The sequence below is a fragment of the Haliotis rufescens genome, unplaced genomic scaffold (genome assembly GCF_023055435.1).
Source record: "Haliotis rufescens isolate VD_foot unplaced genomic scaffold, xgHalRufe1.0.p SCAF_1, whole genome shotgun sequence".
NCBI lineage: Eukaryota > Metazoa > Mollusca > Gastropoda > Lepetellida > Haliotidae > Haliotis > Haliotis rufescens.
In genome coordinates this window covers 84,702,640-84,730,486 of record NW_025963779.1, presented here as the reverse complement: position 1 = coordinate 84,730,486, position 27,847 = coordinate 84,702,640, and the positions used below count along the sequence as shown (strand labels likewise).

General features: G+C 43.9%; 1 protein-coding gene across 2 annotated transcripts in view; it reads right to left on the bottom strand.

Annotated features, from left to right (window-relative positions):
• Positions 1–933: 933 nt before the first annotated feature.
• The window catches only part of LOC124136946 (cys-loop ligand-gated ion channel-like), a 50,635-nt gene continuing 23,721 nt past the window's right edge, over positions 934–27,847 (bottom strand). For both annotated transcript variants that reach the window (XM_046503028.2, XM_046503027.2), the window contains 6 exons: positions 16,424–16,618; positions 15,366–15,623; positions 6,420–6,575; positions 3,888–4,067; positions 3,453–3,500; positions 934–1,605 (listed from right to left, as the gene is read on the bottom strand). In XM_046503028.2, coding sequence (XP_046358984.1) covers positions 1,513–1,605; positions 3,453–3,500; positions 3,888–4,067; positions 6,420–6,575; positions 15,366–15,623; positions 16,424–16,618 — 930 coding nt within the window. In that variant the 3' untranslated portion in view covers positions 934–1,512. The remainder of the gene's footprint in view (positions 1,606–3,452; positions 3,501–3,887; positions 4,068–6,419; positions 6,576–15,365; positions 15,624–16,423; positions 16,619–27,847) is intronic.

Here is a 27,847-nt window from a genome sequence, read left to right as displayed (position 1 = left end):
CCAGTGACTTGAAGGAATGGACAATAAACATCGTCTTCACACAACGTACTCATATAGGGAACCGAACCTGAGCCTCCAGATAACGACGAACGTAACCACTGAGCTATACCCCCTATGTGTACATGTGCCCCTGGTCCTATCGTGGAGAAGTGCTTGGCACACAAGGCTGTACGTGGATCCTAATGTCGGCTTCCACCCTTCATGTTACTTGCATTTGCTTCAAACCAAATGGCAGCGCTCAGTCAAGACATCAGATCGATAAACCAAGATCTATATTGTGATAAAACTTACTTCGCGAAGTGCACTAAAACGTGATTACCATGATTAGAAACATGAAAGGATTTGGAAAATATGTGTTGATGCCGAATTGGTGGTACACATGCTTTACAAATCCTGTAATCGACTGAAATCTGAACGGCAGTTGTCGAACCGGATGTCGATTTCGTTTGTTTGTTTGATTGTTGTTTAACGACGCACTCAGCAATATTCAAGAGAGATGACGGCGGTCTGTAAATAATCGAGTCTTGACCAGACAATCCAGTGGGAAACCATGACATGCATCAACCAAGTCAGCGAGCTTGACCACCCGATCCGGTTAGTCGCCTCTTACGACAAGCCTTGGGTTGCTGAAGATCTATTCTTCCCCGGATCTTCACGGGTCTTTCGATTTCGTTACTCGATTTTGATTCGACTATGCATAGACTCGTTAGTCCAGGCAAAAACTCCGAAATTGCAGCGTAGTTCGGCAAGGGTGGAAACTGGACTTTGATAATCAGCTAACTACCCTTGCCTCGGGGACATGACAATATCAGCCAGGAGTATATCGCCTCTACAGTTTGCCGTTATTGTATTTTCTATAGACCTTTGTGGTAATATTTATGAAATATAATATAAATAACTGGAAATGCGAAATATATGAAACACAGGGCATTGTGTGTGTATTGATAAGAACGTTTATTGACAAGATACATACACGTGTTAAAACAAACAAGCAGTGAGCATGGTAACAGATGCTTGGTTGTTGTCATACATCACGCAGTTTGAGGGTAGCCAGTATCCTTTTCCAAAGTTGGGCCAACAAAGCAGACGACATTTGGCCATGGCCAGTGTACTTGTTCATCTTCTGTGGGTTGGGTACATGTGGTGCCATAATGTCACGTGACATGTTATTTCAGCCTCTTAAATGATTGCATCACTTAACCTAAATCATGACTTTGTATATTTTGTGCAAATGTTAAAAATTACAAGATATGTACATTGTTGTATCTAGACCTTCCGCGATACACGAAGGAGCGGGTAAGCTTGCGGGCATGGCCCGATACAAGGATGTAAAAACTGATAGAGATGTAAAACTTGAGAGTATGACTTTTTAAAAATAGTTATAAACGGTGAAAATATGAAAGCAGATCTGTGACTTCCCCCAATAGCTATGCACAAATTAGTAACACGTTTCCAAACAGATGACTTCCTCAGATGTCGGAAAGTCTCGGAGACAGTACACGAGATCTTGCGTTACAAGACGCCAACCCGAAACTTAGTCTTCCCTCGGACCAACTTCCAGCGCTTCTTGTTGGCGTCAATGCCTTGCAGTTCATCCGCCTTCATCTGAAACATTGGAGGAACTGCATATATTGGATTCCAGAACAAAACTATTTGGGGGCGTGGCCTAAAGCTTCCGGTGCAAAGGTGCAGCAATGCGTGACAAATGTTTTCATTGGCTGATATGTTGGCTGTTTCTATTAACCCTTCAAAATAACAATGCATACATTGCCGAGTGTCTGAAAAGACTACCCTAAACTGTGACTTCCTACTTGTCCAGCAGCTGACCAAGGGTTAATCCCCACCGTCTTTGTTTAAGCAATAATCATCCGTACATCCATTTTTCGTTTTCTTTGAGATACATAATAAACAATGGATAGAAAGAATGAGCACTGTATAAAATATTGTCATATTTGTCCAATTTCACATTCAACATTTCCATTTATATAATTCCCAGTCCAGATGTGAAACAGCATTGTGATAATCATTCACTGGTTTCTGGTTGGCAAGAAGTTGTCTCTTCTCCGTCTCAAGGGCATAGTCTCGGTTTCGATACGCCTTCTTCATGGATGGCATCAAAATTCCTGGATTGTGATCGCAATATTATCCTGCTCAACCTGCAATATCTCAGTGAATTTGTACACATTTGGATGATCTGTGGCGTCGTCCCACTGCTCAGAGACAAAATTGTGCTTCGTGAAAAAGTCATCTTTGCCGATAATGATGGTCTTTGGGAACATTTCCAGTGATTGGAAGTTTGACGTCTGGTCTTAATCGTAAACTTGTATCCGGCAAAATCCAATTGGTAATTCACTCATTCAGTATATATATATATATATATATATATATATATATATATATATATATATATATATATACTGCGTTGGGGGGACGATTTCGCGTGTCGTTTTTTATCGTCTTTTTAATACTATTTCCGATTTTCAAATTTAAGTTTGTTATTTATTATACCCTAAGGTATTAAATTCTGCAAAGTTGCTATGTTGACTTAACTTGCCCTTTTATAAAAACTAAACATTAAGGAAGAGCAGAATCATTCCTGTTATCATCGTTCCAACGACAGTTTTACTCATTATTCCAGAGAATTGTCAACCCAAACTGATTTATTCGAACATTAACGTCATATCAGACTATTAAAACAAACTATTTCAATAATTTAAATATCTCATTGCGAGTAAATAATATATAAAGTATACATGCTAAGACATGGTTTCGTATAAAAAAGACACAAAAATTTCAAATTGCAGTAATGCTATATATTAACAGTGTTTCCAAGCATTCCGACCCAGTTACCAGTATATATACGTCATGTATGCAACTGTTCAGTTCGGTCATAAAGGGTTTGCACTAGGACGCTGTTATCCCGGGTCTCACACCTAACATTTACAACTGATGTACGTGTCTGATCAGCGGAGAAAATGTTATGAAATATATCGATTTCATTTAAGTTATTATTTATTTAATACAAATATTCTCTGGCTTGAAGCTGAATGTCTCATGCTTGAGTTTGAGAATTTCTAAAATGTCACAATAAACGTTTATAATTACATTACTGACTCAAAAAAGCGACAAAATCCTTTCCATCTTCATAAGAAATCTCGATTGTACGATTCCGACCATATCATGAGCATGTGTTTATGAAATACTATCACAGTGATAGAACGGGAAAGAAAACCGATACATTCAGCCATTACTTAAATTATATCAATTTAATCTTAATTTGATACCCAAAATTCTAGATGAATTGATTTATCTACACTACATTTGAATATACTTTTAATTCTAAATGAATTATTTCTCAGCCTTCAAACTTAAATTACTCCTAAACCCTGCATATAAAGTAATTCGTCAATCTTCTCATGCTAACTGACTATTTTGAAGATAGTTCTGCTTACCCTATACTTCTCCTCAGCGTCGTACACCCCCATCCTCCTCTGTGCACTCTGAAACAACAAGCACGTTGTGTATTCCAGATAGCATGTGTCGTGCTCACTGTGTGTTGAGTCAGTATGTACGAGGTGTGATAAGGGACATTGGTTCCATATGAAATTAATACAATAAATGTTAAAGATAAGTGAAAATCGATTGTGTTCAGATGACTGACAACTTGCATAATATTCTTTTAAAAAACGACAATCAATTTACATGAATAAAATCTTAAAATTAAGACTAAAATGCATGAAAATCGTCAATTGTCGGAAATGTTTACAAATTTATATACTATATTGAGGTTGCCCAAAACGAGAAGTGTTAATACATGACTCATGAGATATCGCGCAAGGATTTTGCAGAAATAGGGTTCAAAGACGAACGACAGCATGATTACTTACGTTTACTCTCGCCGTGAAGATGAAGAAGAGTTGGAAACACACGAAGAAGCCGACGAGACCAACGAAAGCCCAAAAATCCATCGACCGAGAGAGACTGTCGTTGAACTGGAAGCGGGTGATGACGGCGTGCCAGATGCACACAAAATACATGATGCACATAGAGATGAGGATGTACCTGTCCTGAAAGAGAAGTGATGGGTTAGGAGTAGCTACATGAATTAAAACACGGCACTTCTATCGTACCGTTTGCCTGGCGGGGCAGGCTAACATTCTTCTGCGGACTTTGCTTAGGATAACAACCATGGTCTTGCAAAGACACGATTATATACTGGTAGCCGTGAAAATACCTGCATATTGCTTAATGTGGCGCTAGGCAACAAACACAAACAAACATTCAAACGTCAGACTGTAACAGTCTCTATTTCAAAATTGATATTTTTATAATCTGAGGTATATCTTTTGTCTTCAAGGAGTTTTTGACTTTGTTAAATTTTAAATTGTGCTGTCAGACACATCTTCCCTAGACTATGCAAAGACTCATTAGTCCGGCCAAAATAAAACTCCATGATTCAAGCCTAGCTCAGCAAGGGTGGAAACTGGACCTGAATGCTGCGGGAAGATGTGTCAGGCAGGACGTTACCTGTTATTATTACAAGATGAGGATTGTTCCCGCAGTTCGTTAAACCAGGAATGAAGGTAGTACACCCCATTCATATTTCGTTCTTTGCGAGACATAGTGTTACCATTATTATCGATATATATATATATAACAGAAATTGAAACGCGTACATTGAATTCATGATCTTTGCAGTATGGTCGATTTAACGTAAGCATAAGGGATAACAATTCCATTAATAAATTTGACAGTTTTAAATGTCCTTTGGGTATGGCACTGTTCCTTCAGGATGAAGGCCCTTGCATCAGAGACAGTACGTAGGCTTTCAGTTTGTTTTCAACTTTCTTCCCATCATGCCCCGACGGGGACACCATGTCAATTTGAGCTTTCTATTTTGTTCCAGTAATGGGAGTCACACCCGGAGCTTACACAGTCCAAACAAACACCCCCAAACAAACATCCCCACGGGGTTAAGGTCAGGTCATGTGCAGTGACCTTGAACTTGACCTTGATCACACATCCCCTTTTTGTATCACTAGTCCCAACATCGTCTCACCTTATAACAGTATTAATCCCTTCATCACTTCTCCATACATAGCACTGGGTATAGGAGGTAGGGTAAGAGCCACTTACTAGATGTGTAAGGTGGGATAATGTCACTTACAAGGTATACAAGTTAGGATAAGCGCAATTTAAGAGTTATGTAAGGTAGGGAAAATGCCACTTTGTAAGGTATGTAAGGTAGGGAAAGTGCCAATATGTAAGGTATGTAAGGTAGGGAAAGTGCCACTATGTAAGGTATGTAAGGTAGGGAAAGTGCCACTATGTAAGGTATGTAAGGTAGGGAAAATGCCACTTTGTAAGGTATGTAAGGTAGGGAAAGTGCCAATATGTAAGGTATGTAAGGTAGGGAAAGTGCCACTATGTAAGGTATGTAAGGTAGGGAAAGTGTCACTTTGTAAGGTATGTAAGGTAGGGACAGTGCCACTATGTAAGGTATGTAAGGTAGGGAAAGTGCCACTATGTAAGGTATGTAAGGTAGGGAAAGTGCCACTCTGTAAGGTATGTAAGGTAGGGAAAGTGTCACTTTGTAAGGTATGTAAGGTAGGGAAAGTGCCACTTTGTAAGGTATGTAAGGTAGGGAAAGTGCCAATATGTAAGGTATGTAAGGTAGGGAAAGTGCCACTATGTAAGGTATGTAAGGTAGGGAAAGTGTCACTTTGTAAGGTATGTAAGGTAGGGACAGTGCCACTATGTAAGGTATGTAAGGTAGGGAAAGTGCCACTATGTAAGGTATGTAAGGTAGGGAAAGTGCCACTCTGTAAGGTATGTAAGGTAGGGAAAGTGTCACTTTGTAAGGTATGTAAGGTAGGGAAAGTGTCACTTTGTAAGGTATGTAAGGTAGGGAAAGTGCCACTATGTAAGGTATGTAAGGTAGGGAAAGTGCCACTATGTAAGGTATGTAAGGTAGGGAAAGTGTCACTTTGTAAGGTATGTAAGGTAGGGACAGTGCCACTATGTAAGGTATGTAAGGTAGGGAAAGTGCCACTATGTAAGGTATGTAAGGTAGGGAAAATGCCAATTTGTAAGGTATGTAAGGTAGGGAAAATGCCACTTTGTAAGGTATGTAAGGTAGGGAAAATGCCAATTTGTAAGGTATGTAAGGTAGGGAAAGTGCCACTATGTAAGGTATGTAAGGTAGGGAAAGTGCCACTATGTAAGGTATGTAAGGTAGGGAAAATGCCAATTTGTAAGGTATGTAAGGTAGGGAAAGTGCCACTCTGTAAGGTATGTAAGGTAGGGAAAGTGCCACTCTGTAAGGTATGTAAGGTAGGGAAAGTGCCACTATGTAAGGTATGTAAGGTAGGGAAAGTGCCACTATGTAAGGCAGGTAAGGTCGAGTAGGTGCCACTTACTAGATACGTAAGGTAAGGTATTTTAGGCAAGGACTGTGTGGCCACAAATTTGAAGGCAACTCCGGTGAGGACGAGTGTGAAGGAAAGCTGGAGACGGTTCTGGGGCTTTGTCTGGTCCACTGAGAACGTAGAGAACGACAGGGAGCTGATCAAACACTGAAAGAGAGAAATGTGGATTATGGAGGTATTGTGGTGATTTGTCTGGTCCCTCAAATTATTTTAAAAAAAAATCCCAATTGTATTTTGACCGAAGAATGTCGCACCACAATACGAACCTTTCGTCTCACAATATATTTCTTTCATCCTAGATTGGACATTCCAACCGACTCACGTTCTAATTCCTACAGGACTGACACGGCGGTAAGGCAGCAGCAGCAGCTCGGGCAACACTGGTCCAAAATGTCAGGATTTAGGACTTTCATCTTTAGGTTTTATTTCTTTGTGTTTTTGAGATCGACAACACCTGGACTATGTTCGTGGACTTAAAAAAGTCGTTGATGATAACACGTCATAATATATAATTATTAACTTTTCAATTACATCTTTGCAAGCTGTGAAGAGAAAGGTACGAATTATATCAAAGGCTGGTCGTAGATAGTACCTTACCTACACTACATTTCATAAGTAACTTCCCCTATTTTCGCGAAAATTTCGCGAAATATTTTCGCCACTATTGCGGCACTAACGCGGAATTATCGCGCCACCTTTGAGCCATTATCGCGAAACTATTGCGTCACTTTCGAGCCATTTTCGCGTTAACATTTTACAAGATCGCGGCACTTTCGCGACACTTTTACGGCACTATCGCGACACTTTCACGCCTTTCGAGACAGAATAGTCACGCTATCTAGTGACAGTTGTGCTAAATGTACGGTACAATATATTGTATTACTTTTTTCCTTGACTGATTTTGAGTTACATTTTCCATGGCATGCTAGTCTGCATTATTTAAGATCATAGTGTAAAGCTTCTTTTCCTTTTACAAATACCGATATCTATACTTTATTTAAGGTGATCTTGTGGTCGTGACTCCAATCACAAATACTCGTACACACATTAGCTGAGGTGATTTTCACGGCAACAAATAGGATAGAACAGAATCAAACACAATCATGTGTCGGCCAAAATGACCGTCAGGAAACCTCATAACCAACTAATGTTTTGTGCATGTCTAGTATCCCATAATGTTTCGTGAAAAGGTTCATTCTGAATATAATGTGAAATAGTCTGGACAAAATCGTTTGGTTATTAAAGATTTCCTATGATAAACGAAGTCCTTCACACATATTACGTCGTTAGGCATTTGTATTACTCAGTGACTTGTTCTTGATGTGTGAACGATTATTAACATTGTAAAAGAATACGCTTTTTATTGGAAACAAAATAAACAAAACCATTTCCATATTTTACCTCTTTTCCATTCCATTCCGACTATATCATAAGCATGACATTGTGTTAATGAATCATACTCATGAATCAGGTTAGAGCGTATCCACCACAAACACATGAAAAATGCAAGTCAGGTATTTGCAAGTCAAAGACATACATGTACACTTACTTATATGTATATGTACAGAACACAATAAAGAATTGTCTAAACTGAATGGAACATCAATGGCTGGGACTGTTTAACAGCTACATAGCATCACGTATATAGCATGGAGAGTGGGAGTGGGTCTCCTGATCCAAATACCTGACATCGCCTGGCCATGCCCTAAATGAGGGTCTGGAGTCACATCTCCTGATTGAAAGCCATATTCCTGAGAGATCTGAGAGTCAATTATACGATTTCGGCTATGTCATGGGCATGTGTTTTCGAATCACTATCAAATAGTGATGATACCAGGTGTTCTCGAAAAGGTGAGCGTATCCTGCCCTAACGGCGGCACCCGTCACAAACACATGCAAAGGCAAGTCAATCGTTCACCTTAAAAACACGGGAACACATGGTGAAATTCCAAGAAAGGAAATGCATCGGGCATCATTTTTGTCAATGATGTGTTAAATTTAGAAACGTCCTTCACATGATTGAGAGACACTACAGCACATTGGCGCAGACGATACTCAAATACACCCCACTTATGTTCAGTGAGGTTAAGGCCAGGAATTGTAGCAGACCCGTTACTAGATTAATCCATTGACTAGTTGCATCATAACGGGTTCCATGACTAACCTCAAATACCCATCACGAGCCCGTGAGTCGACCATCAAGACAGATGAGGTCTGAACCGTAGGTGATGCCGACCCACGCTACCACTGAGCCACCACCATTGTGGTCGTCGTGCTGTGGTACTCTGCTGGTAGCATCTCTCCAAACTCCAAACATCGAAAAGGAATCCCGATCCGTCACTGCGCATAGTTTGACGCCCATGAAGCCAGTTACCTGACGCATCTACGCTGTGCCAACTCAATTCCTATTTGTTTGATTTCACCATTTATATTGACGCCACACCCTATGTCAGGACTTTGTAATCCTGAAGCTTTCAACTGGTCGCGTATAGTCCGACCACCTAATTGTATGTTGGTAATGACCCTGAGTATCGAATCTCCGACGGTGTGCGCACTGCTGGGTTTTACGGTACCAGAGTCATGCCGCATTTAACATAACCGGTATGTCTATGCCAAAAGAAGAAGAATGTTTCAGATCATAATAATTAATAACATAAAAGGACAACATTTCTTCCCTAATCATTAAAAGTTGCTGTAAGAGTTGATTCTTATATTCCGACCCGGAGAGCGGAGTGTCCGGGGTTCGAGCCCGGGCCGCGTCTTACCAAAAGACGTTAAAAGATGGTACTTGTTGTTACCCTGTCTGGCGCTCGGCGTAAAGGGGCTAAAACAAGGACTGGTCGGCTCGGACTATACTGTGGGTGGGGTATTCATGTTAAACTGCGGCATGGTATCTCAGCACTATAAATCGGCATCTGTCCGGACTAGTACAAACAGCCACACACGCGACGTTAAATCCCATTTCACCTAACCTTATATTCCGAGTTATGAACACGTGTTAATGAATCACTATCTAACAGTGATGATAAACGGTGTTCACGACTAGTTGAAGGTATCATACCCCACTGGTAGCACCTGTCACAAACACCATCAAGTTCATTGTTCAACTAATAAGGCAACATATGGTACCTGTACCATAAGTAATCTGGACCGCCTCCGTGGTCTAGTGGTAGAGCGTCCGCCCGGAGAGCGGAAGGTCCGGGGTTCGATCCCCGGCCGCGTCATACCAAAAGACGTTAAAAAATGGTACTTGATTGTTACCCTGTCTGGCGCTCGGCATTAAGGGGCTAAAACAAGGACTGGTCGGCTCGGAGTCAGTATACTGTGTCTGAGTGGGGTATTCATGTTAAACTGCGGCATGGTATCTCAGTGGGCTAGCACTATAAATCGGCATCAGTCCGGACTAGTACAAGCAGCCACACACACACACACACGTGCATGCACGTCGCTATATAAGTGCAATAATTTTAGACGCGACCTTAAACCCAATTTCACCTCACCACCATAAGTAATCTGTTGCTGTGAGTTCTCGGACCTTATCGTGCCTATTGCTTGCCATTCGTTTGCAACTGGCATGTCCGTTCCTCGCTAACCATCATTCTGTTACGTTACATGGGTAATATGCATTGAGGACACAATCTGGCCAGCAGGCTTACTGCGCAAATACCATGCGTTACCAAGAGGGTAGAATGCTCTCCAATGAATGGAACCACTGCATGAACTGTCCCTAATGTCATTCCTTATTTACTTCCTTCCATATAGAAGACCCGTGAAGATCCGGGATACAATAGGTCTGCAGCAACCCATGCTTGCTGTAAAAGGGGACTATGCTTGTCGTAAGAGGCAACTTACGGGATCGGGTGGTCAGGCTCGCTGACTTGGTTGATGCATGTCATCGTATTCCAATTGCGTGGATCGATGCTCATGATATCAATCACTGGATTGTCTGGTCCAGATTCGATTATTTATAGACCGGAGTCATATAGCTGGAATATTGCCGAGTGCTGCGTTTAACAACAAACAAACAAACCATATTGTGACTTTCAAAAATAAACGGGTGATCAAGTCTTTGAAAGGCCTTTAGAAGTGATACACACACGGACTAGGATTTATGGATGTCAAATTCTTTATGATGAAGAACACAACGTTTCGGAGTATATACTTATCAAGTGATCATCATCGCAGGACCAAGCGAGGGCAGCAAGTCGCCCACACCCCCTCTTAATAATCGTCATGTACACAAGTATAATGTGAGTGAGTGTTGTTTTACGCCGCTTTTAGCAATATTCCAGCAATATCACGGCGGGGGACACCAGAAATGGGCTTCACACATTGTACCCATGTCGGGAATCGAACCCGGGTCTTTGGCGTGACGAGCAAACGTTTTAACCACTAGGCTACCCGACCGCCCCGAATGTATTGTATAATTGTAATATGGAGGGTGTGTATGTACAAAAAACATATCTGTTCCTGAAAAATGCTCGAAAGAATTCATCAGGCAAACATTTACACCCACAAAATTGTTCGTTGAAGATGACGGCGCGTCTGAAAACGTGTTGGTACATAACATAAGAACATGATCTGTCTCAAACAAATATCCTAACCACACCCTGGGTACGATCTTTCTTTGGATAATATCGTGAGTTCACAATAGCCACCAAATCTTTAATTATTCAACGACATGAAGGATGGCAAACGAGATCTTTGTGCAATATCTCTTACCAAAGCACATTAATGAATTAAATTTTATTTGGCTTGGTCGATAGTCAGCAGTACCCGATATGAAAGCGTTTTTTCAAGAGCAATTTCTTTCTCATTAACATTTGAATTTATTCTTTTGGGAAACCCTTTATATGTTTTTGAACGATAAACACTTGGTTTATCAACCACAGCTTCTGTTGAATCAATAGAAAAAAACAGTCGTAGGGGGTATTAGTTTGGGATCGTTCAAAGAATATAACATACTGTATTGTGATGGGGCATACTAATGTATGATTTCAACATGGACACGCACAGGCAATACTATCTTCAGAGTTTTCATTGGCTGTGTAGCATCCTGCGAAAGTTCAAACGGAAATTGAAGTGAGAATTATGTGATGTTCCATATGGATGTAATCATAATCATATATGCCCCCCCCCCCCCCCCCCCCCTAATAAAAATAAATGAAAAAATAAAATTAAAATAAATAAATAAATTAATTAATAAATAAATAAATAAAAATAAATAAATAAAAAAAGAAGAAAAATAAATAAATAAATAAATAAATATAAAAGGTTTTCCGACAGTAATGTTTCTAGTTTTGCTCTAGGACGCCCCGTTTCCTGATACAAATACAGATACACATAGATCATGAAGATTCAAACCTTTTATTTTTGTAGTTGGATGTTTACTTGAAGCTGATCCTAATAAACAAAGTTAAAACTGCTACATCCAGTGGAAGCGACCAGTACATATTTACTCTTATGGACTAAAAGGAATACGAAAAGATTTCTGCTTCATTCTGTTAAGGATTCAAACAGAATGATTTTGTTTTTAGCAGTTTTTGTACTTTTATCAGTTCAAAGACAGCTCTAACTATGTTCAAGCTTTCTTTCTCCGAAGAGGAGAATGTTATATGGCATATGTTATTGTTTAACAGTGATTGTAGCTATGTTTCATTGTTTCTTTTGGGAGACGCTCATTGAATTGCGTTTGGACAGTGATCAGTCGTCAGGAAGTTACTATACACATCAAATAAAGTTAAGCACCCCCCCAGATATTTTCTGTATAGTAAATAAGAATCACGAACATGATAAAATGGACAGAGTGATGTTTGTAAAGAGCAACCATCTGAGAACAAAGGAAACAAAACAATTTTGGGCCAGAATGAACTTTTAATTGAGATATGGTTGCCCAAACACCGGTACTGTTTTTGCCACAAAACAACACCGTCTATAAGTATAGCACTGTTTATGTGGAACAACGATAGATTATTGCATATAATGAATAAAAATGTGTATTAACGTCCTTTCGTGACATTCGCGTGTCAAAAAGTTTAATGACGGGTGGGACCACCGTGTGCCCGGATGACAGCCTCGACCCTTCTCCTCATCCCTCCAGTCAGACGTCGGATCATCTTAAGGGGAAATAGCGCCCATTCATGATACAAAGCTGCTGCCAATTCATCCAAATTGTGTAGAGGAGGGTCCATTGCCTGCACTCTACGCCCACGAATGTCCCAAATGTGCTCTATGGGGTTAAGATCTGGATTGCAGGCCCAGGTAAAGTTGCAATGGCGTTGTTTGCCAAATATGCAGTCACAGCTCTTGAACGGTGGGGTCTAGCGTTATCGTTCTTGAACAGGGGTCTTGATGCCAGAGGGTGGTTGGCAAAATGGGGAACAACAACTGGTTCGAGAACTTCCCGGATGTAACGTTCACCATTGAGATTGTCCCGTATAGTCACAAGGTCTAGCTTGCAATCGTGGGATATGCACCCCCATATCATAACGAAGGCACCACCGTAACGGAACAGTTGGTTTAATGTTCTTGGGGGTGTATGCTGTACCTTGTTGCCTCCACACTCTCGTTCGGCCATCATTTACATGCAGCTGAAACCTGCTTTCATCTGACCAATGGACAGGTCTCCATGTTCTTAGGTTCCACCCTTAAAAACCATTGTATTCGCAGTATCCGATGACGTTGTACCAGTAGGGGGCGTTTGACGACTCTTCGGGCCCTCATTCCACAATGTTTGGCAAGACAGACGTCTATGGGGTAACCAATTACGCCTCAGGTAGGTGCTTGCCGCAAATGGATTTCGTCGCACTAATCGCAGTAATATCCTGTTTTCACGCCCTGACGTCACAGGAAGGCGTCCTGTACGGGGCAGGTACTTTACTGAATTGGTTTGGGCATGTTTTCGCACTAGTCGGCTGATTACTGAGTAATGCTAGCCCTGTTGACGTCCAATCGCCTTGAAAGACATCCCTGCGGCATGCATACCAATGATTCTCCATCCTAGTGCTTTGCATAATCTCCTTCTTGCCATGTTCAGACTTGACGATTACACAAATCAGTTTACACTTTTTTCAGTTCCAGTATTTGCTGCGCGAACAGTTCCTGAGTGTTAGGGAGACATGATGCACGTGCAAAACACGGGAAATTGGGACGTACCATCACGCATGAACGGTCACATTATTCGGAAAAACCCCCATTAATATCATGATTAGTATCGCCATCAACATTAAGCATTATGGTGGTGTATTATCATGCATAATATTAGGGGGTGCTTACCTTTTTCGATGTGTATATATTAAGATGCTAGTGTGGTGTGTGAACTTCTGACCGTCATACCGCGGACAGAGATATTATGTTATGGCAAATTATTTAATGTTCTTGTGCTGTTGAACTGGCGAGGCACTGTATAGACATTTTAAGTGGCTATATATAGTGGACCAAGAGCGTGTATACGTCTCACACATTTACTTCGCTTCAGAACCAGCTTTCGTGTGAGCATCGTTCATCATCCATGATTCCCTGCCTAGCCAATCTCAGAAGTTTGACCACTGTCGCCGCTGGGTTAATATATACCATTATCACTGACTTTTGCTATCACCACTGTATTTTTGTATTTGATACTGACCACTGCCTTCATATTATTTATTGCCTTTGAATATTGTATTACCACTATGTTATGTAACGTCATTGTAACTGCTGTGCAGTAATTTGTATTGACTTGTTAACTTAATGAATTGTGTAATACATTTCTTGATTGTATACTACTTGTTGGTTGTATGTTGGTTTCACACTAATTTCTTTTAGGTGCATATTTCTGGGTTACTGTTTAAATTTGATCATCGACACGTGACAAGGCAGCCATGTGTTAATGCACGGCTCAATAGGCAGCCATGTGTTAATGCAAGATTCAAAAGGTAGTCATGTGTCAATGCAGGATTCAATAGGCAGTCATGTATTAATGCAAGATTTGTTGAGAATTGTTGATGCTGCTATCAACCACTGGTTCGCCTGGCACCCACTCGATTTTCTGCAGGCTGCCGTTATAACGCTGAAATATCCCTTGTGGCATTAAATAACGTACAAACAAACAAACAAACAAACAAACATGTATGGTGGCATCATGGTGTGGAAGTCACGAATAGTAATGGTATTAGCGTATTACAAACTGCGCTCCTTGGAGTGAGCAAAATACAACATTTTAATGATAAATAGATTATTGTGGGATCGCTATAGCTGCAGAACACACTACCTAAGCACACGGACATGAAGACAAAGGTTCAGTGTAGCATCAACATGGATATTAATTAAATATATTTATGAAATGCGTCAGCCGTCATGTTGGCTGAATTGTTTGCCACTGAGATATGTTCTTTTTTGGGGCATGGAAGATCCATTGTTAGAAATGTGTAGGCGTGATCGAAATAAAAAGGATACACTCAAAAGACTCAGAGGACTCAGACGCCGTTCTTGGCGGAGTTACGCCCAACTCAAGATTTCTACAAGACTATTGGGTGAGTGAGTGAGTGAGTGAGTGAGTGAGTTGGGTTTAACGCCGCTTTTAACAGTATTCCAGTTGTATCGCGGCATGTCAGCTTAATGTGGGAGGAAAGCCTGAACTGATGCAGTTCTCAGATGTTTACCACTTCGGTGAAACCCGCAATCAGGGGTATGGTGCTGACAAACCTAGAAACATAATCAGGGTGAACCGGGATTTGAACCCACAATCATATGTTTCTTATGTGCCAAAGGGACGCACAGCGAATCGCGGCGCCTTAGACGAGTGGGCCACCCGTGCCCCTGACTATCATGTATGATATGTAAGCGTCGTATAACTAGGTAGAACGTCTCAATATTGGAAATAGTTTAAAAAAACACATTTCCTAACAATGTAAAGGACAAGAAGTATATATCATTTAGACACATGATTGCGTCACATACCATGACGCACAGGATGTTCCATATGAAGAACCCTGGTCTCCTGAAGGCACAGCATCTCACTAGGACGGAGGGGAACTCGTGCTTGGCACTACTGTACTCGCGCTTCGTCACCTGAGGCAGCAACTCCACGAAGTTTCTCATCTCCCATTCCTGCTCATCAATAAAACTCAGTCGATTGACGCTGCTGAGTTCAAGGTCATCTTCTACAAGGGTGACCTCTTTGCTCGACAGGTCAGAGGTTATCATCAGAGACAAATGCTGGAATGGAACAATGCCACACATGAATAAATGATGCCACAGTTAGCAATTATCCAGCCATATAACGATGCCTAAATTATGTCAAGCCTGGACCAGGCAAACCAGTGACAGAAAGAATAAACAATGATCCACGTCAGAGTGGCACGTTCACAAAGTTTGAAACCCTGATACCCTATTATCAGCAGTGAGGTGCTCAGTACCAGTGATTCAGTGAGCAAAAAGTGTCAAAATTAATCAAAGTGCAACAATGCGACAACGCAACATTTTCATCTTTTCCGCATTGTCGCGTTGTCGTGCTTTGAATAATGTTTTCTACTTTTACCAAAAGGCGACAATGCGGCAACACGACAATGTCCCTTCTAGGATTTCATAGTTCTAGAACCAGGCTCAACTAAACAAAAACTATACCTATTTACTATTTTATATGGTAAAGAACAAGAAATTATTATTCGTTTTTCCACCAAAGTGAAAACACTGATGACGTTTTGTGGATGACCACATTCAACTTTTTAAATATTTTCTTTTCAAACAGATGTCAAAACTGGACGGGTGTCTTATGGGACTTGGTGCCGTTATAAAAAAAACAACCAGCATTACGTTATCATGCACCTTCAAAATGCCAATGACAAGATTTGGTCTGAATGAAACAATCATTGTACATAATGCAATGTACTTCAAACTTTTATTTATTGTGTCATATAAACGATTTATTCCCGATAGAAAGGCCCAACGGATGAGAGAAAGAAATAATGGAATTCTCAAGCACAACTGTTGATGTTGCCTACTGCTTACGGTCGTACCTGAATATCAAACGGGAAGGCTTCCAGCTCCAGGTTTTCCGTGAACCAGCCCTTGAGGCGTCTCTTTTCCAGGACAAAAGCCTGCCCCTCGTTGAACTGCACGTCAAACCACACACTCTGTTTCTGATCGCTGGCCACGTTCTGTATAAGAAGCTTGGGGTTCCAGCGCTCCGTCCAGTTCACGTCGTCCACGTTCTGACAACAGATTAGATGACGCCAGGTTGTTACGATTTCATTGAACAGTCACGTGATCGTGTAACATGCACAACATTACCCCAAAGGCTAAACAGAGACCAAAAGCTTTCCGATATTTGCGATCACAAACTTATAGCATTGCGTCATCTAAACAATCGATAGCCTTCAATGTGATCTCTCTGTTGGATGGACATGTCATGTCATTTCTTCATGTTTTCTTTTTTAAAATGACAATGGATACCATGTTTAATAGCCTACGCGAAACTCGAAACTACGAAAGTGAATAGAGGTTGTGAATCCTTCACCAATGGGCGTTACACCCTTCATTCGGGACAGGTCCACTGTTAACCCTCGTAGACACTTGTGTGTAACCGCTAAGCACACCCGACAAGGCCATCCCGCCAAGCACACCCGACAAGACCATCCCGCCAAGCACACCCGACAAGAACATCCCGCCTAGCACGCCCGACAAGTCCATCCCGCCTAGCACAGCCGACAAGGCCATCACGCCTAGCACACCCGACAAGGCCATCACGCCTAGCATATCCGACAAGAACATCCCGCCTAGCACACCCGACAAGAAAATCACGCCTAGCACACCCGACAATAACATCATGCCTAGCACACCCGACAAGAACATCCCGCCTAGCACACCCGACAAGAACATCCCGCCTAGCACGCCCGACAAGTCCATCCCGCCTAGCACAGCCGACAAGGCCATCACGCCTAGCACACCCGACAAGGCCATCACGCCTAGCATATCCGACAAGACCATCCCGCCTAGCACTCCCGACAAGAACATCACGCCTAGCACACCCGACAAGAACATCATGCCTAGCACACCCGACAAGAACATCATGCCTAGCACACACTACAATACCATCACGCCAAGCACTCCCGAAAAGAACATCCCGCCAAGCACACCCGACTAGACCATCCCGCCTAGCACGCCCGACAAGGCCATCACGCCAAGCACTCCCGACAAGGCCATCACGCCTAATACTCCCGACAAGACCATCACGCCAAGCACACCCGACAACAACATCCCGCCTAGCACACCCGACAAGAACATCATGCCTAGCACACACTACAATACCATCACGCCAAGCACTCCCGAAAAGAACATCCCGCCAAGCACACCCGACTAGACCAACCCGCCTAGCACGCCAGACAAGGCCATCACGCCAAGCACTCCCGACAAGGCCATCACGCCTAATACTCCCGACAAGACCATCCCGCCTAGCACACCCGACAACAACATCCCGCCTAGCACACCAGACAAGAACATCCCGCCTAGCACACCTGACAAGAACATCCCGCCTAGCACACCCGACAAGAACATCCCGCCTAGCACACCAGACAAGAACATCCCGCCTAGCACACCTGACAAGAAAATCACGCCTAGCACACCCGACATGAACATCATGCCTAGCACACCCGACAAGAACATCATGCCTAGCACACACTACAATACCATCACGCCAAGCACTCCCGACAAGAACAACCCGCCAAGCACACCCGACTAGACCATCCCGCCTAGCACACCCGACAAGGCCATCCCGCCTAGCACACACTACAAGTAAATCACGCCTAGCACATCAGACAAGACCATCACGCCTAGCACACCCGACAAGGCCATCCCGCCTAGCACACCCGACAAGAACATCCCGCCTAGCACAGCCGACAAGAACATCCCGCCAAGCACACACTACAAGAAAATCACGCCTAGCACACCAGACAAGATCATCACGCCTAGCACGCCCGACAAGGCCATCCCGCCTAGCACACCCGTAAAGAACATCCCGCCTAGCACACCCGACAAGACCATCCCGCCTAGCACACACTACAAGAAAATCACGCCTAGCACACCAGACAAGACCATCACGCCTAGCACACCCGACAAGGCCATCCCGCCTAGCACACACTACAAGAAAATCACGCCTAGCACACCAGACAAGACCATCACGCCAAGCACACCCGACAAGTACATTCCGCCTAGCACACCCGACAAGAAAATCACGCCTAGCACACCCGACAGGAACATCCCGCCTAGCACACCCGACAAGAACATCCCGCCTAGCACACACTACAAGAAAATCACGCCTAGCACACCAGAAAAGACCATCACGCCTAGCACACCCGACAAGGCCATCACGCCTAGCACACACTACAAGAACATCCCGCCTAGCACACCCGACAAGGCCATCCCGCCAAGCACACACTACAAGAACATCCCGCCTAGCACACCAGACAAGAACATCACGCCTAGCACACCCGACAAGGCCATCACGCCAAGCACACCCGACAAGGCCATCCCGCCTAGCACACCCGACAAGGCCATCACGCCTAGCATATCCGATAAGGCCATCACGCCTAGCATATCCGACAAGGCCATCCCGCATAGCACACCCGACAAGGCCATCACGCCTAGCATATCCGACAAGAACATCCCGCCTAGCACACCCGACAAGGCCATCACGCCTAGCACACCCGACAAGGCCATCACGCCTAGCATATCGGACAAGGCCATCACGCCTAGCACACCCGACAAGGCCATCACGCCTAGCATATCCGACAAGAACATCCCGCCTACCACACCCGACAAGAAAATCACGCCTAGCACACCCGACAAGAACATCATGCCTAGCACACACTACAATACCATCACGCCAAGCACTCCCGACAAGAACATCCCGCCAAGGACACCCGACTAGGCCATTACGCCTAGCATATCCGACAAGGCCATCACGCCTAGCACACCCGACAAGGCCATCCCGCCTAGCATATCCGACAAGGCCATCACGCCTAGCATATCAGACAAGGCCATCCCGCCTAGCACACCCGACAAGGCCATCACGCCTAGCATATCCGACAAGAACATCCCGCCTAGCACACCCGACAAGAACATCACGCCAAGCACACCCGACAAGAAAATCCCGCCTTGCACACCCGACAAGAAAATCACGCCAAGCACACCCGACAAGAACATCACGCCTAGCACACACTACAAGAAAATCATGCCTAGCACACACTACAATACCATCACGCCAAGCACTCCCGACAAGAACATCCCGCCAAGGACACCCGACTAGACCATCCCGCCTAGCACATCAGACAACACCATCACGCCTAGCACACCCGACAAGGCCATCACGCCTAGCACACCCGACAAGACCATCCCGCCTAGCACACACCACAAGAAAATCACGCCTAGCACACCAGACACGACCATCCCGCCTAGCACACCCGACAAGGCGTTCACGAATAGCACATCCGACAAGAACATCCCGCCTAGCACACCCGACAAGGTCATCACGCCTAGCACACCCGACAAGAACATCCCGCCTAGCACACCCAGCAAGAACATCACGCCTAGCACATCCGACAAGACCGTCCCGCCAAGCACACCCGACAAGGCCATCACGAATAGCACACCCGACAAGAACATCACGCCTAGCACACCCGACAAGGCCATCCCGCCTAGCACATCCGACAAGGCCATCACGAATAGCACACCCGACAAGAACATCCCGCCTAGCACATCCGACAAGACCATCCCGCCTAGCACATGCGACAAGAACATCCCGCCTAGCACATCCGACAAGAACATTCCGCCTAGCGCACCAGACAAGGCCATCACGCCTAATACTCCCGACAAGACCATCCCGTGTAGCACACTGACAAGAACATCCCGCCTAGCACATCCGACAAGGCCATCCCGCCTAGCACACCCGACAAGAACATCCCGCCTAGCACACCCGACAAGAACATCCCGCCTAGCACACACTACAAGAAAATCACCCCTAGCACATCCGACAAGGCCATCTCGCCTAGCACACCAGACAAGGCCATTACGCCTAGCACACCCGACAAGAAAATCACGCCTAGCATACCCGACAAGACCATCACGCCTAGCACACCCGACAAGGCCATCCCGCCTAGCACATCCGACAAGACCATCCGCCTAGCACACACTTCAAGAACATCCCGCCTAGCACACCAGACAAGGCCATCCCGCCTAGCACACCCGACAAGACCATCCCGCCTTGCACACCCGCACTACCTGCAAGAACACCACCACCCGCACTACCTGCAACAACACCACTACCCGAAATACCCGGAAGAACATCACGCCATGTACTTTCTACAAGAACATCACGCCAAAAAGTACCTGCAAGAACACCTCTGCCGCAGTACATGCAAGAACACTACCACCCGCACTACCTGCAACAACACCACTACCCGCATTACCTTCAAGAACACCACTACTTGCACTACCCATAAGAACATCACGCCACGTGCTATCTACAAGAACATCACGCTAAAAAGTACCTGCAAGAACCCCACTACCGCGGTACATGCAAGAACACCACCACCCGCACCACCTGCAAAAACACTACTATCCGCACTACCCATAAGAACATCACCCAACGTACTATCTACAAGAACATCATGCCAAAACGTACCTGCAAGAACGCCCCTACCGCAGTACATGCAAGAACACCACCACCCGCACTACCCGCAAGAACACCACCACCCGCACTGCCTGCAAGAACACCAATACCCGCATTACCTGAAAGAACACCACTACTTGCACTACCCGCAAGAACACCACTACCCGTACTACCTGCAAGAACATCACACCAAGCACTACCTACAAGAACATAACGCATAGGACGATCTACATGAATACCAGCCTCTAGCACGTCCTATAAGAACATCACGACTTGGACGACCCGCATGAATCCCATCATCCAGCAGGTCCAATAAGAACATCACGCCTAGGGCGACCTACAAGAACACTATCCTCTAGCACGCCATATAAGAACATCACGACCAGGACAATCCGTATGAATACCATCATCTAGCACGTCCTAAAAGAACATCACGCCTAGGACGACCTGCAAGAATACCATCCTCTGCCACGTCCTATAAGAACATGACGACTTGGACAACCTAAAGGAACACCATCCTCTAGCACGTCCTACAAGAACATCACGACCTGGACGACCTACAAGAACACCATCCTCCAGCACGTCATATAAGAACATCACGCCTAGGACGACCCGCATGAATCCAATTATCTAGCACGTCCTACAAGAACATCACGACTTGGACGACCTACAAGAACACCATCCTCCAGCACGTCATATAAGAACATCACGCCTAGGACGACCCGCATGAATCCAATTATCTAGCACTTCCTATAAGAACATCACGACTAGGACGACCTACAAGAACACTATCCTCTAGCATGTCCTATAAGAACATCACGACTTGGACATCCCGTATGAATTCCATTAACTAGCACATCCTATAAGAACATCACGACTTGGACGACCGACAAGACCACCATCCTCCAGCACGTCCTACAAGAACATCACGACTTGGACGACCGACAAGACCACCATCCTCCAGCACGTCCTATAAGAACATCACGACTTGGACGACCGACAAGACCACCATCCTCCAGCACGTCCTATAAGAACATCACGACTTGGACGACCGACAAGACCACCATCCTCCAGCACGTCCTATAAGAACATCACGACTTGGACGACCGACAAGACCACCATCCTCCAGCACGTCCTATAAGAACATCACGACTTGGACGACCGACAAGACCACCATCCTCCAGCACGTCCTATAAGAACATCACGACTTGGACGACCTACAAGAACACCATCCTCTAGCATGTCCTATAAGAACATCACGATATGGACGACCTACAAGAAACAAGAACACCATCCTCTAGCACGTCCTATAAGAACTGCACGCACATCTTGCAATTGTTTGATTATATAGAGTAAGAACGAGTGAACGATGTATGATTATATAGAGTAAGAACGAGTGAACGAAGTATGATTATATAGAATCCAATCAGATACAGCCCATTGACCACCGTCCAGATTGACGAGGTTCCATTGTGAATAATTAGCATGACTTAAATTTTGGATAGGATACATTTGTGATCCGTGGTGTACAAATTATAACACACAAGATTGAGACAACATACATTGACTTTCAGGTGGTGGGTGCTTATGGTTCTATACCAGGACATATATGTACATGATATATAATTGGTTAGTTGAGTTTAATTTTACGTTGCTTAATGGACCATTGGTTCCAGTAGATTGATGCTATGGGCTCCACACAGGGGAGGAATGACTATACGAGCGAACCCTTTGAATAGGTGCAATATGACCCGAGACAGCAACATCCTGAAACATGTAACGAAATGAGATATCTGCAGAAGGTGGCAATCGGGTCTGACATTTCCCACCACTAATAATTCATATTGTACAGAGTTGTAGCTGTTGTAGATGACAAGGCAGAATGGAAAGTCGATGTGTGAACGTTTATTACCGTGTTTGAAACAGTTGAACGGGGTGCGTTAATGTTCGACAAAATGCCTCGACAAAAGAAATCTGCAGTGTATCGAGGGAAAACGTTCTACCAAGGCTACGCATCATTCTTGCCAGTCATTTTAGCCGACTTAAGGGGATCGGATGGTCGGCCTCGTGACGTCAGTGAGTGGCATCGTGCATAACATCATCCAACATTACTTTCAGTCACTGGCTTGACTGGTCCAGATTAGATCATTTGTATGCCACCGTGATCAGCGTTCAATAGCACTACCTCACTCACATCACGGCGCACATGAAAACCAATTTATTACAGATTCGGAAGTAAAATTACCGTTTTCATAAAGAAACTGAATGCAGATTGTAGTTAATACTTAACAATTGTGTATAATTTGAATGAGGCAATTTCTCAAAGAATTCCAACATGTACGGTATTAAATCAAATCTTGTGTCAAGAATTAAAGGTGTATTATACTGTGTGCACAAAACGTGGAGGGCTACGGTAACGAAAGCTTTCTTCAGATTTCATATGCCAACCACAGTGATTGCATTTCCGAATCACTGAAACTACCCAAGGTGCTCGAGTACAAGTTAAAAACTCACTGCGACATGCAGACATATAATGACAATAAGACATCTTACCGCATTTGACAAAGCCAGCCAGGAAAATATTACTTTGTCTCATCCTAATATACTGCATTGTCTCGAGTAGGGAACAAAATATGTTTAAACACAGAAATAAGTCCTTTTCCACAGAGGAATTATTTTTTAAATTTGTATATTCATTGGACCTTTAGATCTTAGTTTTACTGAAATTTCTAGAAATGACATTCACTATTTTTAGGTTTCTGTATTTTTGTTAGATCAATACATATTTTGATGAATTCCAGATTATCTTAAAACCGTCATATCATTCCTTGTGGGAATTCCTGGAATTAGGATTTGTCCTATGCTGGTCGTATAAGGCGATTTAATGGCGCGGGTTTTCCGGTTCCGTGACTTGGTTGATTGCGTGTAGACTTTTTTCTCGGAATGATAAGAAGTTGATCATGCTTCCCAGTTCGTTAGGCAGCGCAACAGAAGCCGAGGGAAAATACCACGGCAATACAAAGCATTATTCCCAGAACATATTATTATCTATCGTAGCGTTAATACAACTGCTTCAATGACAACGCATGTCACTGAATGATACATCTGTCTCCATGACAACACATTACTCTGACTGCCTCTACCACAACACATGTCACTGAGTGATAAACCTGCCTCTGTCACAACAATGTCATCGAGTGATAAAACTGCCTCTATCACAACACATGTCAGTGTGTGATAAACCTGCCTCTGTCACAACACATGTCACTGAGTGATAAAACTGCCTCTATCACAACACATGTCACTGAGTGATAAAACTGCCTCTATCACAACACATGTCAGTGTGTGATAAACCTGCCTCTGTCACAACACATGTCAGTGTGTGATAAACCTGCCTCTGTCACAACAATGTCACTGAGTGATAAAACTGCCTCTATCACAACACATGTCAGTGTGTGATAAACCTGCCTCTGTCACAACACATGTCATCGAGTGATAAAACTTGCTCTGTCACAACACATGTCACTGAGTGATAAAACTGTTTCTATGACAACACATGTCATTGTGTGATAAAACTGCCTCTTTGACGGCATATGTCATTGTGTGATAACTGCTTCTATCACAACACATGTCACTAAGTGATACAGCTGTCTCTATGACAACACATTACTCTGAGCAAATTATGAAAGCACGCAAAGTCAAAGTTAAATTCTCCAATAGACATTATTAATTCATTGTTTGCTTGCCACCGAAACGCTTAAATTCGTTTCAATAATAAATTTGCCTCAGTGCCAGATGTAAATAAATGTCAAACATATATTATGGGAAAATGGAATGGCGATATTCAGAGAAAGATCGTAATCAACATGTTGTGAATTATACATATGTTGAAACTAACTACTGTAAATATATGCTTCAGTCTTTTGAATAGGATATTTAAGAGGTGCCGATAAGGAGCAGTAGGATAAGGAGGGCATCAATAGGCAGTGATTAGGAGCAGTAGGACAAGGGGGTATCATTAGGCAGTGATTAGGAACAGTGGGACAAGGGGGCATCAATAGGCAGTGATTAGGAACAGTGGGACAAGGAGGTCATCTATAGGCAGTGATCAGGAGCAGTAGAACAAGGAGGTCATCAATAGGCAGTGATCAGGAGCAGTAGAACAAGGAGGTCATCAATAGGGAGTGATTAGGGGCAGTAGCACAAGGGGGCATAAATATGGGACTGATTAGGAGCAGTAGGACAAGGGGGCATCAATAGGCAGTGATTAGGAGCAGTGGGACAGTGAGGTCATCAATAGGTAGTGATTAGGAGCAGTGGGACAAGGAGGTCATCAATAGGCAGTGATCAGGAGCAGTAGAACAAGGAGGTCATCAATAGGTAGTGATTAGGGGCAGTAGGACAAGGGGGCATAAATATGGGACTGATTAGGAGCAGTAGGACAAGGGGGCATCAATAGGCAGTGATTAGGAGCAGTGGGACAGTGAGGTCATCAATAGGTAGTGATTAGGAGCAGTGGGACAAGGAGGTCATCAATAGGCAGTTATTAGGAGCAGGAGGACAAGGGGGCCATCAATAGGCAGTGATCAGGAACAGTAGGACAAGGAGGTCATCAAAAGGCAGTTATTAGGAGCAGTGGGACAAGGAGGGCATCAATAGGCAGTGATTAAGGACAGTGGGACAAGGAGGGCATCAATAGGCAGTGATTAGGAGCAGTGGGACAAGGAGGGCATCAATAGGTAGTGATTAGGAACAGTGGGACAAAGGGGCATCAATAGGCAGTGATTAGGAACAGTGGGACAAGGAGGTCATCAATAGGCAGTGATCAGGAGCAGTAGAACAAGGAGGTCATCAATAGGTAGTGATTAGGGGCAGTAGGAAAAGGGGGCATAAATATGGGACTGATTAGGAGCAGTAGGACAAGGGGGCATCAATAGGCAGTGATTAGGAGCAGTGGGACAGTGAGGTCATCAATAGGTAGTGATTAGGAGCAGTGTGACAAGGAGGTCATCAATAGGCAGTTATTAGGAGCAGGAGGACAAGGGGGCCATCAATAGGCAGTGATCAGGAACAGTAGGACAAGGAGGTCATCAAAAGGCAGTTATTAAGAGCAGTGGGACAAGGAGGGCATCAATAGGCAGTGATTAGGAACAATGGGACAAGGAGGGCATCAATAGGCAGTGATTAGGAGCAGTGGGACAAGGAGGGCATCAATAGGTAGTGATTAGGAACAGTGGGACAAAGGGGCATCAATAGGCAGTGATTAGGAACAGTGGGACAAGGAGGTCATCAATAGGCAGTGATCAGGAGCAGTAGGACAAGGGGGCATCAATAGGCAGTGATTAGGAGCAGTAGGACAAGGGGGCATAAATATGGGACTGATTAGGAGCAGTAGGACAAGGAGGCATCAATAGGCAGTGATTAGGAGCAGTGGGACAATGAGGTCATCAATAGGTAGTGATTAGGAGCAGTGGGACAAGGAGGGCATCAATAGGCAGTGATTAGGAGCAGCAGGACAATGAGGCCATCAATAGGGAATGATAAGGAGCAGTAGGACAAGGAGGGCATTAATTGGGGATGATTAGGAGGAGTAGGACAAGGAGGGCATTAATAGGGGATGATTAGGAGCAGTAGGACAAGGAGGGCATTAATAGGGGATCATACGGAGCAGAAAGGTAAGGAGGCCATCAATAGGGGATGGTTAGGAGCAGTAGGATTGGAGGGGTGGGGTGGGGTGGGGGGGGTGGGGGGGGGGGGGGGCATCAATAGGATATTAGGAGCAGTAGGGCAAGGAGGGCCTCAATAGGCAGTGACTTGGAGCAGTAGGACAATGAGGGCATCAATAGGGGATGATAAGGAGCAGTAGGATAAGGGGGGCATTAATAGGGGATGATTAGGAGCAGTAGGACAGGGAGGGCATTAATAGGGAATGATTAGGAGCAGTAGGACAAGGAGGGCATTAATAGGGGATGGTTAGGAGCAGTAGGACAAGGAGGACATTCTTTTCTTTGATAAACAATTACACTCCAAAATGTAATACAAATCGTGTCCCTTAGCTCTAGATTTTCAGTTGCCACAGAGTCTTTCCATGAAAGGGGCGTTACACCAACGACCTACTTCTACAGGTAGCATGAAAGTACTGGCGCGGAATGTTATACTATAATATGATATCTTAGCGGGTTACCAAATAAACATTTCAGGCTCGAATATTCACTTTATACAGTTATATGTTTTTTTCCAATTGAGGATAAAGTCACATCACTATTCCACGTTTGTATAAACTGGTCAGTCAGTATTTGTTTCACCCTACTAAGTAGCCATGATGCATCAGTCAGTATTTTGTTCCACCCCACTAAGTAGCCATGATGTATCAGTCAGTATTTGTTCCACCCCACTAAGTAGCCATGATGTATCAGTCAGTATTTGTTCCACCCCACTAACTAGTCATGATGTATCAGTCGGTATTTGTTCAACCCCACTAAGTAGCCATGATGTATCAGTCAGTATTTGATCAACCCTTCTAACCAGCCATGATGTATCAGTCAGTATTTGTTCCATCCCACTAAGTAGCCATGATGTATCAGTCAGTATTTGTTCAACCCCACTAAGTAGCCATGATGTATCAGTCAGTATTTGATCAACCCTTCTAACTAGCCATGATGTATCAGTCAGTATTTGTTCCATCCAACTAAGTAGCCATGATGTATCAGTCAGTATTTGTTCCACCCCACTAACTAGTCATGATGTATCAGTCGGTATTTGTTCCACCCCACTA